Here is a 16,317-nt window from a genome sequence, read left to right on the forward strand (position 1 = left end):
GCATTGTGGATAACCCCACACAACCCTCACGCACTCTTCACCCTTCACCGAAGCATTCGGGCCCTCACGACTAGACTGTGTAACAGTTTCTTCCCTCAATCCATCAGACTCCTTAATAACTGAACTGTACTGAGCACAACACACACATGCACATCAACTGTATGGACTGCACAGACCTACACAAAATACACACACTTCCAATGTATATCCAATCGGTTTACATACTGTTTTTTGCACACTTTTTGCTATTTGCACATTCTGTCTGACATTTCAGTTGATTGATTGCTGTTTTGCACAATCCTTTACAATATCTCAGGTAACTGCTGCTATAAAACTGTGTTCATTCCAGTATTTCTGCACACGTAATATTGTCTGAACATACAGAACTTACACTGGTCGGCGCTGTTTCTGTTTACTGTCTTTTGTGTATTGTCTTTTGTGTATTGTCTTGTAATTTTTTGTTTGCGCTGTCTTTTGTCCTGCACTGTCTTGTCTTTTGTCCTGTGCTGTTTGCACCAGGTTGCACAGATGCACTTTATGTATCTAGGACTAACTTACTAAGTCCTTAGCTCTGTCTTTGTTTTATGTAGCTTCATGGTCCTGGAGAAACGTTGTCTCATTTCACTGTGTACTGCAACAGCTTTATATGTTTGAAATCACAATAAAAGCTTCTTGATTTGTCTTGACTTGAGAGCATAAGTGTCTATTTGCACCTGAAGAAACATTGTCTCTGAGGATGACAACCTCCTAATCAATACACAATTGTCGGACTGTATATGTATGTAGAAATGATTATTCATAATAATGTTCTCTAGTGTTTATAGCAGTTAATAATCACACCCTCCAGTGTCACCCAAATGAGAAAAAGGTTCACTTTTGTGGCTGGTTCCTCTCAAGGTTTCTTCCTCTTCCATCTAATGGAGTTTTCCTCACCTCAGTCACATCAGGCTTGTTCATTGGGGATAAATACGAACAAATTTAAATACATTAAATACAAATATTAATCTTGAATCTTTGCATATATATTTGTATAATGTTAACCTTTTTGTACTTTCTGCAATATTTCTTATATTTCACTATACAAATGAATTTGAATTGAATTGTATTTCACTATGTACTGCGTCAGCTATCGTTGGTTGAAATGACAATATTAGCTTCTTGACTTGGCTTGACTTTTGTTCAATCTAATCTAATTCAAACTAATGCCGCATTATTAGTGTCAGTATGGTTACTTAATATAAAAAACTGTATTATAAAAACATACTTACCAATATGAAGAAACCAAGCTGTCGCCCTCTAGTGGATTTCTTTTTGTAGAATCTAGCATCAATTTGGATATGTTTTAAGAGCTGTAGATGTGCACTTTATTTCCAGTCTTTAGAAAAGAAAACTGTTAAAAGCTAATTCTTTTAATTTAAGCTTTATTCTGATTTTTAAAATATCTGGCTAAATACAACGTGTACATATATTTTTATCGCAACTTGCTAGTTTAAATTAGTTTTACTTGCTAGTTTTACTTGCTAGTTTTTTAATTACTTGCTAGTTTTTTTCCAATTCTAATTTATTTTATTTATTTAAAAAAAAAGGAAAAACTGTTAGTTGAATGCATTCAAAACTGAACTTTCTTTAATGAGAGTAATCGTTCATGCCATGTAAACCTCACTTATAATATGTTTAGTTACATTTACTAAGAGTTTCCGCAATCCACAAACATATTTTACTTCATTTTTTTAGTGTGCTCTATTTTGCTCGAGCTACCATGAATGGGGTACAATATGCAAACTTTCTGTTTCATAAATGTTATGTAATTAAGGTTTATCATCAACATGCATCAGTTTATCTGATAAAAGGTTCAGATCAAGATACAAGTCTTTGTGAGAAACAACAAAACTGGCTGGAACTTTAGACAATATTTCCAGACACTTCTGTGTATCTCAGACGAACGTAGCACATTGAAAAAAAATGGAGTAAAATATATTTGTGGATTGTGGAAACAAAAGTAAATTTAACTAATCATATTGTGAGGTTTACGTGCCATTTGTTTTAGATAAATACATTTGAGTTAAATAAACAACATAAATCTCACCAGTCTAAAAAGTACCTACAATCTAAACATGTTTAATTAAAACACTACAACTTTAAACTTAATCTAACATAACTTCTTAGCTTATTTGTGTAGACAAAATCCATGCACCTGACTGAGAAATACAGAGATCGAGCCAAGTTTAAAAGTATTGTGAGAATACTTTTAAATAAAAACACTTTCAATTCAGCTAGATATTTCAATAAATACATTCAGTACTGAAAATAAAGAATTAAATAATTCTAAGAATTTGCTTTTTTGCAGTGGTTTCTGATCCAGTGTAGTCTATGCCTTGATGGGTCAGAGCTGTTTTGGCAGCATAAGGGCTGATGGTGTATTGTTTAAATCAGCTATTGACAACCAGTCAGTTGTTTCTGTGAAAGTTGTGTGTGTGATAAAGACAGGTTTTCTACAATAATTTAGTTAACATGTACTTAACATACAAAGAGTACAACTGACTAAATTTCAGAACGAATGAGTAACAACACTCATTCACTCTCACTCACTCATTTTCTACCGCTTATCCGAACTACCTCGGGTCACGGGGAGCCTGTGCCTATCTCAGGCGCCATCGGGCATCAAGGCAGGATACACCCTGGATGGAGTGCCAACCCATCGCAGGGCACACACACACACTCTCATTCACTCACGCAATCACACACTACGGACAATTTTCCAGAGATGCCAATCAACCTACCATGCATGTCTTTGGACCGGGGGAGGAAACCGGAGTACCCGGAGGAAACCCCCGAGGCACGGGGAGAACATGCAAACTCCACACACACAAGGCGGAGGCGGGAATCGAATCCCCAACCCTGGAGGTGTGAGGCGAACGTGCTAACCACTAAGCCACCGTGCCCCCTGAGTAACAACACAAAGTGTCTAAAAAAAAAGATAAAGGAAAAAGTAGTGATCCACAAAGAGAGACACAAATGTTAGACTATTGTGCAAATACTTAGCAGTATTACTAATACTAGCCAAAAAGGTATGAATGGTAAGTCAGAGAAGACTTGTAATAACAATATTAAAAAAACAAATCATTACAATAAGATAGTTATATAATCATATCTTTGGTCACTTTATAAAGTAATGGCAAAGGTACAGTACTAGTCTGGGAAAATTGTGCAGTATTGGCTTGAGCAAGGAGCACTATTAATTCTGCTACCAATGTCTGGCAGTTTGGTGCAGTCACTATGATTAAAAAGATAATTATAAAAAATATATTTAATTAGTCTTGCTATATTCAGGAGGCTCTTCTTAATCAGCACTTCACTATTAATTAAGTTCTTCCCTACTGGATGCCAGAAGGATATGTGCTGAAAATGTTTTTTTGTTTTACTTTTTGTCAAATAGTTTAGCTGAGCCTTTAACTAAATATTTTACTCAAACGTTTAAAAAAAGAGAACACAGTTTGTACCGAGAAGAGGGTGTCCAGTCCCAGTGACTGGAGTTGAATTATCTCTCTGCCCAGCTCGAGAACTCCATCCATCAGTTCATTTCCTGTACTTGAGGCAATGCTAGGGGACTCAGGGAACAAGGTAGAGGACACCATGGACTGGGCGACAACCAAAAGCACAGTGTTCAGCATCAGAAATTCCACTGGGCAATCTGTTATTCATACATTATAACCTTTACTTTTTACTTAACCTTTACTATTTTTTGAATAGATGCTGTGCCATTTGCTTAGCATGAAATTGCTTGGTAAACGAGGTGTCAGAAAACAAAAAGGGTTTCACAAAGATCAAAATCAATGTCAACATTCTCATGTAGGAGTCTACTGCCTCCTCAGCTTTCTTCAGGTCTGAGCAATATGTCAACTATTTTCTTTAAACAGAATGGACAATGCATGATTGTACAAAGCAATGGCAGGACAGCAAGAATTGTTTTCAATGGCTCTTGTGTACATCTTAATGCTGTGTGTTGCCAAGTCTTACATAATGGTAGATCATAGTGGAAGGAGACGGTTTACAATCCAGTTTTCTGCTTTGCACTTTGCAAGTCTTTTTTTAACTTCTATCTTAATGTTTCAGTCGATTCATTCTCATTGAACTTCATCAGAAGCCACATACCCCAGCACTCATGAAGTGAAGACACAATATTTTCATGGTTGCATGGTTCACTTGATTATTAACAAATTGTTTGTTCCCACCCATCTTCATCAGTCATTACAATGCCGTCCTTCTCGTAAAGTTTCCTTCATATTGAATGGTGGGATTTTATATGATTTAATGCCAGGGTACAGTTTCTGCAGCAAATCAGGTTCATTTTGTTTCCCCAAAGTTCCTGTGAGCCCATAAATCTGTTTGTAACTCCTGAATAAACTTACATTGGACTTGAAATTTGTTATAATGGACATATTCGACAGCCTGGTTTGGTGCTTCATTTCTAGGAATTGCTGAAGTCCGTCTCCCCATTTCATGTTATTTTGCACGACTCCTGTAGATCCGAAATCTACAGGAACTACACTATCCTTATGCAGAATGTATTCATGCCCTGAAGTCATCGTTTTGGCAAGAAATGTCCATATTTTTAGCCTCTCATTTATGTGCTCTAGAAAACCTGGAATGTGGATTTTGTTGCGCTCCTGCTCTGATGTACCTGTGGAGATCTCTAAATAATTGTGTGATGGCAGAATATCTAAATCATCTGATGCTAGTGAGGAGCGAATAAGATCTAGTGTCTTCTCTACATCCAGATCTTCAGACTGGTTGACAACACACCAAATCTTAGCTAAGATTACATTTAAAGACTCCATGACAGGCATCTCACTGTTCAAGTAGACAATTTCTAGGCCTTTGTCCAACATGAGCGAGTCCACCTCATCTACTATGACACATTCAAACTTTCTATCAGGTCTCACATTTTCTCTTTGAAACCTGTGTCTTAACCAGTCTCCTGCAAAATCTTCAGCTGTGCCATAGATTACCTGACATGCATAACACCTCCTCAAGTCTTCAACTTTTCTTTTATTTGTATTGTAATCCACAGTGATTCCCAGATTTTTATAAAATGAAAGCCACTCCTCAGTATCTCTCTCTGCAAGCACAGGGGAACTGGAGATAATGTCTACATGTTGTCTATTCTATTCGTGGCAAGATATGCAGCAAACATGGCTACTATACATGACTTTCCTTCTCCTGTGCCAACCTGGATTAACCGGCTGGAATCGGAAAGAGCCATGATGCACCAGCTCACCATCTAAGTCAGGCTTGGTTTCCATTTCTCTTTGGCTTTGGCTTCTTCTACTGCTTTACATAGTGTCACTAATGTCTCCTTTAAACCTGATGGTTTTTTTGAAACAGGTGGTGATGAGAACACATATGACATAATGTTTTTAACTTCACATAAAATATTGAGATCAGTGTCTCCTGCTGTTCGAATTTCATTAAGGATTTCTTAGAGGATTTTCTTTCGTTTCCTTAGCAAGTCTTTAATTCTGTCTTCATTGACATACGCAAACTGGTTTGGTTTAATGTCAGATGATAAATCTGACTTGTTGCACAAGCAACATTTCTTTTTTGTTTTGTTTTGCCACAGAGGTTCAATTTATTCGCATTAGCTAGTATTAGCTTCCCATTGTTGTGGGAAGAATTTATCTGTGGACTCTTTACTGTAAACTTGGCAGGGCAGCATCACCTCCACCACCTTCCTCCAGGTAAAGGTCATCTAATTTTATCCAACCTTCATATAACACCTCTGATCAGTCTGCCCCAAACCTGCTAATAACCTGGAATGTATTCAAATACTGCATTGTTGCAGAATTAGAATTGGAATTCACATAGACAATTTGATTCAAGAAACATCAAGTAATATGATTAATATTTTGCCTAAACATGATGTCTGTTGGTATTCAGATTGAACAGCATAGCAGAATAGCAAAAATCTTATAGTTTTGTCTAAAATCATTTTCACCTCAGTCACTGCTAAAAAAAAAAAAAAAAAAAAAAAGAACAGTATCCAAAACTGCACAACGGAATTTTTAATATATTATGGCTAATTTTTTTTTACAACCTGCATAATATTATACAGATCCTATTTCAGATTTTTTGTATGCAATAAACTGAAAGAAAAAGTAAACTGAAGCGGGGAATTTCCACAGCTCTCTTTATAAATAGGCTTTATTCCAGTGTTTCCAAATTACTTCGGATGTCATCTTACCTGAAGATACTTCTTCATTTCCTGTGAGGTAAGTATGACAAGGTTTATGTTATACTACAAAACATGAGCAATTAATTAGAGTAATAATAATAATAATAATAATAATAATAATAATAATAATAATAACAACAACAACAACAACTATGAATTGGTTTTATTATAAATTTTGTGTGTCACATGGTAAATGTGATCAACAATGATTAAAAATAAACAAATACTGTACCAAAATACCATCCATAGATTAAACCTACAATGTTCTGGCTTTGTACAACTGTTCTATTAAGAACACAGACTGAACACTGAATACAGTTATACATATGTCTAGAAAAAACATGATTAACCCTAAATTAAAAATGATCAGTATAAGATTAATTAATATTAATGGTTAATTCAAAATCCTGACAGTACACAAATACCCCTCATGATCAAATGTAATGTAATATGTCTTCTGCATGAGTGTTAAATATTTTTATATTATAAATTCTAAAAAAAAAATTATAATACTTGATGTAAAGTTCTATTACTTCTTATTTCCACACAGTTATATGTTCTGATTTAAGCACAGGAAGAACAAAATGGACTTCTGAAGATCATCTTGCATCTTGAACAGCACTTTGGTCTATAATTCACACCTCAGATCATGGCATCAACAAATTTGCTGTTATCAAGATTGCGCGATTTGGTCAGATATGGACAGTGGAGTGAGGACGATGTTGTGGATTTGTTCACTGCCCTTGTGAAAGAAGACGGTGTAAAGAGATTAAACACTGATTTCTACACATGGATGGCTAAAATACTTTACCAAGTGGAAATTCACAAGATCAACAAGTCAGATTTATTATCTGAGATTAAACCAAGCCAGTTTGTGGATGACATTGAAAACAGAATTAAAAGCCTTGCTAAAGAAACAAGAGAGAAAAGCCTCAAAGAAATCCTTGATGAAATTCGAACAGAAGGAGACACTGATCTCAATATTTTATGTGAAGTTGAAAAAATTGTGTCATATGTGTCTTCATCACCACCTGTTTCAAAAAACCCATCAGGTATAAAGGAGACATTAGTGACACTATGTAAAGCAGTAGAAAAAACCAAAGCCAAAGAGAAATGGAAACCAAGGCTGGCTCAGATGGTGAGCTGGTGCATCATGGCTCTTTCTGATTCCAGCCGGTTAATCCAGGTTGGCACAGGAGAAGGAAAGTCATGTATTGTAGCCATGTTTGCTGCATATCTTGCCATGAATAGACAACATGTAGACATTATCTCCAGTTCCCCTGTGCTTGCAGAGAGAGATGCTAAGGAGTGGCTTTCATTTTATAAAAATCTGGGAATCACTGTGGATTACAATACAAATAAAAGAAAAGTTGAAGACTTGAGGCAGTGTTATGCATGTCAAGTAGTCTATGGCACAGCTGAAGATTTTGCAGGAGACTGGTTAAGACACAGGTTTCAAAGAGAAAATGTGAGACCTGATAGAAAATTTGAATGTGTCATAGTAGATGAGGTGGACTCGCTCATGTTGGACAAAGGCCTAGAAATTGTCTACCTGAACAGTGAGATGCCTGTCATGGAGTCTTTAAATGTAATCTTAGCTAAGATTTGGTGTGTTGTCAACCAGTCTGAAGATCTGGATGTAGAGAAGACACTAGATCTTATTCGCTCCTCACTAGCATCAGACGATTTAGACATACTGCCATCACATTTAGAGATTTCCACAGGTACATCAGAGCGGGAGCGCAACAAAATCCACATTCCAGGTTTTCTAGAGCACATAAATGAGAGGCTAAAAATATGGATTGAAAATGCATTCCTTGCCAAAACGATGACTTCAGGGCATGAATACATTCTGCATAAGGATAGTGTAGTTCCTGTAGATTTCGGATCTACAGGAGTCGTGCAAAATAACATGAAATGGGGAGATGGGCTTCAGCAATTCCTAGAAATGAAGCACCAAACCAGGCTGTCGAATATGTCCATTATAACAAATTTCAAGTCCAATGTAAGTTTATTCAGGAGTTACAAACAGATTTATGGGCTCACAGGAACTTTGGGGAAACAAACTGAACTTGATTTGCTGCAGAAACTGTACCCTGGCATTAAATCATGTAAAATCCCACCATTCAAACGAAGGAAACTTTACGAGAAGGACGGCATTGTAATTACTGATGAAGATGGGTGGGAACAAACAATTTGTAAGGTTGTTAATACGCAAGTGAACCCCACAGTCTACCGAGGTTCAAGAGCAGTCTTGGTAATCTGTGAAACTATTAAACGAGCACAAACTGTCCATGATGCACTCTCAAAAATTATTCCAACAGACAAACTGAAACTGTACACCAATAACAATATGGACAATTCAATGATTACAGGCAAGGAGGTTACAGAAGGTTGTGTCATTGTTGCAACCAATCTTGCTGGTCGTGGGACTGACCTAAAAGTCTGTCCAAATGTAAATGATTCAGGGGGTCTGTTTGTGGTGCAGACCTTCTTGCCTCTTAATATCCGTGTGGAGCAACAAGCTTTTGGTCGAACTGCACGACAAGGAAATCCTGGTTCTGCTCAACTCATCATGTGTTCTACTCACTTCTCTGAGTCAGTGAAACTGGTGATGGCACTACACTCACCTCTCAGGTTACTTACCCTCCTGAGGCATCTAACAGACACTTTAGCTGTGACAGGACTGACTGAAAATAAGTTTGAAGAAACACTTATAATTTATCGGCGAGAACCCAATGAAAAGAATTGTGAGTCCATGGTGAAAGAACTTAAAGAATTGCTAAATACTGAAAAGCTAAGCGGCTTAACTAACCTGGAGATGGAAAAACAATCTAGAGATTTAATTGTGCAAACAAGACTGTCACATATTCTTGAAGATGACATTCCAAAAATCACCAAAAAGGAAGATCTCTTTTATGAATACCTTGCCATATTGGACACCATTTACAAACAGCCTCTGGGTGGCAACCATGAAGATATTGTGTCTTCACTTCATGAGTGCTGGGGTATGTGGCTTCTGATGAAGTTCAATGAGAATAAATCGACTGAAATATTAAGACAGCAGTTAAAGAAAGACTTGCAAAGTGCAAAGCAAAAACTGGATTGTAAACATTCCCCTTCCACTATGATCTACCATTATGTAAGACTTGGCAACACACTCCGCAACAAAAGATCCTTTGCAGACAGCATTGAGATGTACACAAGAGCCATTGAAAACAATTCTTGCTGTCCTGCTATTGCTTTGTACAATCGTGCATTTTCCATTCTGTCTAAAGGAAATAGTGGACATATTGCTCAGGCATTGTCAGACCTGAAGAAAGCTGAGGAGGCAGTAGAATCCTACATGAGAATGTTGACGTTGACTGTAGACTTTGTGAAAAGCTCCAGTAACGAACATTTTTTGTTTGCTGACACATCATTTACCAAGCAATTTCATGCCAAGCAAATGGCACAGCATCTATTCAAAAAAAATATCCAACAAGCAATACAAGTGTTGCAGTTTGCTGAAAATAAAGGTAATAACATACAAATAACAAAATACCCAGTGAAACGTCTGATGCTGGACACTGTGCTTTTGGTTGCCCAGTCCATGGTGTCCTATATCTTGTTCCCTGAGTCCCTTAGCATTGCATCAAGTACAGAAAATGAACTGATGGTTGACGTTACCGAGCTGGGCAGAGAGATAATTCAACTCCAGTCACTGGGACTGGACACCCTCTTCTCGGTACAAACTGTGTTCTCTTTTTTTAAACGTTTGAGTAAAATATTTATTTAAAGGCTCAGCTAAACTATTTGACAAAAAGTAAAGCAAAGAAACATTTTCAGCACATATCCTTTTGGCATCCAGTAGGGAAGAATTGAAGTATACTGAAGTGCTGATTTAGAATATAGCATGACATTTATTAAATATAATTTTTATAATCTTTTTTTAATTATAGTGACAACACCACACTGCCAGACATTGGTAGCAGAATTAATAGTGCTCCTTGATCAAGCCAATACTGAACAATTTTCCCAGACTAGTACTGTACCTTTGCTATTATTTTATGAAGTAACCAATGATATGATTATAGAACAATCTTACTGTAATGATTTGTTTTTTAAAATTGTTATTACAAGTCTTCTCTTACCATTTATACCTTTTTGGCTAGTATTAGTAATACTGCTAAGTATTTGCACAATAGTCTAACATTTGTGTCTCTCTGTGGATCACAGCATATTCCTTTTTTTTTAGACACTTTGTGTTGTTACTCATTCTTTCTGAAATTCAGTCAGTTGTACTCTGTCTGTTAAGTACAATAAAATCAACCAAATTATTGTAGAAATCCTGTATTTGTTGTCACACACATGACATTCACAGAAACAACTGACTGGTTGTCAATAGCTGATTTAAACAATACACCATCAGCCCTTATGCTGCCAAAACAGCTCTGGCCCATCAAGGCATAGACTCCACTGGGTCAGAAACCACCGGAAAAAATTTAATTCTTGAAATTCAAATTTAATTGAATTTTTAATTCTTTATTTTCAGTACTGAATGTATTTATTGAAATTTACAGGTAAGTCGAAAGTGTTTTTATTTAAATGTATTCTCACAATACTTTTAATCTTGGCTCGATCTCTGTATTTCTCAGTCAGGTGCATGGATTTTGTCTACACAAATAAGTTAAGAAGTTATGTTAGATTAAGTTTAAAGTTGTAGTGTTTTAATTAAACATGTTTAGATTATATGTACTTTTTAGACTGGTGATAATTTTCTCGTTTATTTAACTCAAATTTATTTATCTAAAAGAAACGGAAACTGCTGAATGCATTCACAACTGAACTTTCTTTTATGAGAATTATCCTTTGTGCCACGTAAACCTCACAATATGATTAGTTAAATTTACTTTTGTTTCTATAATCCACAAATACATTTTACTCCATTTTTTTTCAGTGTGCTATGTTCATCTGAGATACACAGAAGTGTCTGGAATTTCCAGCCAGTTCCAGCCAGTTTGTTGTTTCTCACAAAGACTTGTATCTTGATCTGAACCTTTAATCAGATAAACTGATGCATGTTGATGATAGATCTTTATTACATAACATTTATGAAACAAAAAATTTGCATATTGTGCTGTACCCTTTACATGGTAGCTTGAGCAAAATTCAACTGACTGGTTGAGCTGTACCTGCAACATGTTTTTTGTTTTGTTTTGTATTCTTCTACAGAGCTTCAATTTACTTGCATTAGCTCCCCATTGTTGGAGGGAAGAGTTTATTAACTGTGGACTCTTTACTGTAAACTTGACAGGGCAGCATCACCTCCACCACCTTACCTCCAGGTTAAACTCATCTAATTTTATCCAACCTTCATATAACACCTCGATCAGTCTGCCCCTAAACCTGCTGAAAAAGTTCAATCAAAAAAGTTCAATCAAATCAGTAAAGGCAATAAAACCACATTTATTAAGTGAACTTAAAATTGGACTTACTGTATTATGATTCAAAGTTCAAGACCTGATCCAATTCATACACTGATCAAAATTATAAATGCAACAATTTTGTTTTTGCCCAGTTTTTCATAAGCTGAACTCAAATATCTATAGCTTTTTCAATGTATAAAAAAGGCCTATTTCTCTCAAATATTGTTCACAAATCTAAATCTGTGTAGTGAGCACTTCTCCTTTGCTGAGATAATCCATCCACCTCACAGGCATGGCATATCAAGATGCTGATTAAACAGCACGATTATTCCACAGGTGTGCCTTAGGCTGGCAACAATAAAAGGCCACTCTAAAATGTGCAATTTTACTGTATTGAGGGGTCCTGGGGCTCAGAAAACCAGTCAGAATCTGGTGTGACACCATTTTCCTCATGCAGTGCAACCCATCTCCTTTGCATAGAGTTGATCAGGTTGTTGATTGTGGTCTGTGAAAAGTTGATCCACTCCTTTTCAAGTTGCTGGATACTGGCAGTAACTGGAACACGCTGTCGTTAGCGCCGATCCACAGCATCCCAAACATGCTCAATGGGTGACATGTCCGGAGAGTATGCTGGCCATGCAAGAACTGGTTTGTTTCAGGTTTCAGGAATTGTGTACAGATCCTTGAACATGGGGCCATGCATTATATGCTGTAACATGAGGGGATGGTTAGGGATGAATTGCACAACAATGGGCCTCAGGATCTCATCACGGTTTCTCTGTATATTCAAAATGCCATCAATAAAATGCACCTGTGTTCATTGTCCATAGCGTACTCCTGTCCATATCATAACCCCACTGCCACCATGGGCCGCTCGTTCCACAATGTTGACATCAGCAAACGGCTCACCCACATGACGCCATACACGCTGTCTACCATCTGCCCTGTACAGTGAAACCCGGGATTCATACATGAAGAGAACACATTTACATTTACATTTACATTTGGCAGACACCCTTATCCAGAGTGACATAGATAAGTGCTTAAATCTCCATCAGTGGATACATTAATGCTGGTTCACTAGGTTACATACTTAAGATACCATGAGTTTAAAACATTGTTCAAAGTTACAATGAAAAAGTTTCAAAGGTTTTTTTTAATGCAAAAGATAGGGAAAGAAGTGCTAGTTGAAGTATTTCCTGAATAGTAGGCCTTCAACCATCGTTTGAAAATAGCCAGTGACTTAGCTGTCCAGACCCCTAGGGGAAGTTCATTCCACCACCTTGGTGCCAGAACAGAGAAGAGTCTTGTAGTATACTTGCCTCTTATCCTGAAAGATGGTGGAATCAGTCGAGCAGTGCTGGTAGATCGGAGTATGCGGGGTGCAGTGCGAGGAGTGATGAGGGCTTTGTGGTAAGAGGGAGCTGGTCCATTTTTGGCTTTGTAGGCCAGCATCGGTGTTTTGAATCTGATGCGTGCAGCTACCGGAAGCCAGTGGAGGGATTGCAGCAGCGAGGTGGTATGCGAGAACTTTGGAGGTTGAAAACAAGCCGTGCAGCTGCATTTTAGATCATTTGCAGAGGACGAATTCGTTCATAGGTAGACCTGCCAGTAGTATATTGCAGTAATCCAGTCTTGAAATGACAAGAAACTGAACAAGTACCTGAGCAGCCTGTGTGGACAAAAATGGCCGAATCCTTCTAATGATGTAGAGAAGAAAGTGACATGAGCGAGGCACATTAGCAACATGAGAGGAAAAGGACAGATTGATTGATTGTCCATTTTTACCCCAAGGTTGCGAGCTGTGGCTGAAGGGGAGATCAGATCATTGTGCAAGGATATAGCAAGATCGTGACCTGGGGATGAATCACCTGGGATGAACAGCAGTTCAGTTTTGCTAGGATTGAGCTTTAACAGATGAGCAGTCATCCATGATGAAATTTCTGCCAGACATGCTGAGATCCGATCAGAAGCTGTGGTATCTGAGGGTGGGAAAGAGAAGATAAGTTGTGTATCATCAGCATAGCAGTTTTAAGAGAACCCATGTGAAGAAATAACTTCACCAAGAGAGTGAGTATACAGTGAGAAAAGAAGAGGACCAAGTATAGAGCCCTGTAGGACCCCAGTGGAGAGTCTGCGTGGGGCAGATGCCACTCCACCCCATGTTACCTGATATGAGCGTCCTTCCAGGTAGGAAGCGAACCATTCCCAAGCTGATCTGCAAATCCCAAGACTCCTGAGGGTGGACAAGAGAGTTTTGTGGTTTACCGTATCAAACGCTGCTACAGTAAAGGGTCAAGGAGGATAAAGATGGATGACAGTTTGGCTGATCTAGCAACATGTAGTTTCTCAGTGACATCCAAAAGGGCTGTCTCTGTGGAATGAGCTGCTTTAAAGCCAGATCATGGAGGTTGTTCTGTTAGAGATGGACAGACAGTTGATTATAAACAATGTGTTCAAGAATTTTTGAAAGAAACGAGAGAGGTGATACTGGTCTGTAGTTACTGATGTCTGATGGATCCAGAGCAGGTTTCTTTAGGATGGGAATAACCCTTGCTCTCTTGAAAGTAGTTGATACCTGACCAGATGCTATGGATCTATTGATGATAGTGTTAATGAAGGGCAGAAGGTCTTACAAGATGGTCTGGAGCATAATAGAAGGGAGTGGATCCAATGGGCAGGTGGTAGGATTGCAAGGAGTGGGGGAATCCATACTGTGAGATGTAAGTGCAGTCGGGGCAGAAGTAGGAAAGAAGTAAAGTCTTCTGCAGTCAGGGAGGATGAAGAAGGTGGAGCCGGGGGGTTGAGTTGCGCTTCAAGCTTTTCCTTGTAAAAGGAAGTCTTGGAATAAGTCGCATCTGAGGAGAACTTGGCCAGGAGTGTTCAGTAAGAATCAAGATCTGCATCAAGTTGTGATTTCTTCCACTTTCTATCTGATGATCATAGCTCTCTTCAAATGTTGTGCAGCACATCTGAAAGCCAAGGAGCAGAGCAAGACGTTTTCTTGAGTTTAGTGAACAATAGGGCAGAGAAAGTCCATAGTTGAGGAAAGATATGAGAGGAGAGTATCTGTGGCTGAGTCCAAGGGTAGTGAGGAAAAAGACTCAGGATCAAGAAGAGAAGAAAGAGTGGGATACGCTGACGAACTGAAGTCAGGTCGAGAGCACGATGAGGATGATGAGCATGCAGATGAGCTTCTCTGAGACGGTTTCTGACAGTTTGTGAAGAAATTCGTTGGTTAGGTAAACAGATTGTTGCAGCAGCTGTCCGGGTGGCTGGTCTCAGACATTCTTGGAGGTGAAGATGCTGGATGTGGAGGTCCTGGGCTGGTATGGTTACACGTGGTCTGTGGTTGTGAGGCTGGCTGGATGTACTGCCAAATTCTCTGAAACGCCTTTGGAGACGGCTTATGGTAGAGAAATAAACATTCAATTCATGGGCAACAGCTCTGGGGAAATTCCTTTGGGCATGCCAATTGCATGCTCCCTCAAAACTCGTGCTGTGTGATAAAAACTGCACATTTTAGAGTGGCCTTTTATTGTGTCAAGCCTAAGGCACAACTGTGCAATAATAATGCTGTATAATCTGCATCTTGATATGCCACACCTGTGAGGTGGATGGAGGTGGATGGATTATCTCGGCAAAGGAGACGTGTTCACTAACCCTCACAGATTTGAACAATATTTGCGAGAAATAAGCCTTTTGTGAACATAGAAAAAGTCTTAGATCTTTGTGTTCAGCTCATGAAAAATGGGGACAAAAACATACTATGTTACACACTATGGCCAAAAAATGTCAGGGATAATATGGAAAATAATAGTAGTAACATCTGTTTATATTAAAAATGAGAAACCATAGGACTGAATTTATACCTTTTTTAATGACTAACCTTTTTAATTGTTTTTCATATTTTTTTTTATTGTAGATGGTCCCACGTAGGTGTGCGAAAAATTTGCTTTAAAGATTTGCTCCAATTCTTGTTTCAGTGAATGATCTCACTTGTAATCATGTATCTAAGACTGTTAACTGTTGCTATAATCATAAAGAATGTTCTGTGCTCATCCTAGGACACTTATTTTCAATATGCTTATACCCAATATCCTTTTAACACACTTCATATTGTTTGCCTGTACAGTATATAGATTTATAAACCCAATATGCAATGTCAGTCAGAAAGTGATGGGTTTTCCTTTTGGATGTTGTTTAACTCAAGGTTCTTTCCTCATGTGATCTCACTGAGTTTTTGTTCCATGTCACCTCTGGCTTGTAAACCAGGATCTGTAATGTTCTCTGTTCGGGGAACAAATAAGCTGGAATGCATTCAAATACTTCAATGTTGCAAGATTAGAATTGGATTCAAGACACATTGAGGAATATGATTAATATTCTGCCTAAACATGATGTCTGTTGGTATTCAGATTGTACTGAGGTCTAAAACCATTACTACCTCTGACACTGCATGCTAAAAATGTCTTGGAAAAAGACTGCTAAAAAAAAGGAACAGTATCCAAAACTACACAAAGGAATTTTTAATATTTTATTTCCTATTTTTTTTTTTTACAACCTGCTTAATGATAAGCATACGCTAATTCAGATTGTGTGCATGTGATTAACTGAAAGCAAAAGTAAACTGAAAGCAAAAGTAAACTGAAGCGGGGAATTCCATAGCTCTCTTTA

General features: G+C 37.8%; 1 protein-coding gene and 1 pseudogene across 1 annotated transcript; one reads left to right on the top strand and one right to left on the bottom strand.

Moving 5' to 3' along the window:
- Positions 1–4,210: 4,210 nt before the first annotated feature.
- LOC132858248 (protein translocase subunit SecA-like) lies at positions 4,211–5,281 on the bottom strand (annotated as a pseudogene).
- A 959-nt stretch (positions 5,282–6,240) lies between these two features.
- Positions 6,241–10,315, top strand: LOC132860696 (protein translocase subunit SecA-like). The gene is made up of 2 exons (XM_060891979.1): positions 6,241–6,269; positions 6,783–10,315. Exon 2 carries the CDS (start codon positions 6,882–6,884, stop codon positions 10,008–10,010), a length of 3,129 nt encoding a protein of 1,042 aa, XP_060747962.1. The 5' UTR covers positions 6,241–6,269; positions 6,783–6,881; the 3' UTR covers positions 10,011–10,315.
- Positions 10,316–16,317: the final 6,002 nt, after the last annotated feature.

This window comes from Tachysurus vachellii, chromosome 2 (genome assembly GCF_030014155.1).
Source record: "Tachysurus vachellii isolate PV-2020 chromosome 2, HZAU_Pvac_v1, whole genome shotgun sequence".
Classification (NCBI taxonomy): Eukaryota; Metazoa; Chordata; class Actinopteri; order Siluriformes; family Bagridae; genus Tachysurus; species Tachysurus vachellii.

What these genes read in the sequence shown, in the direction of transcription:
- LOC132860696 (XM_060891979.1), top strand. Translation starts at nt 6,882, where the DNA reads ATGGCATCAACAAATTTGCTGTTATCAAGATTGCGCGATTTGGTCAGA.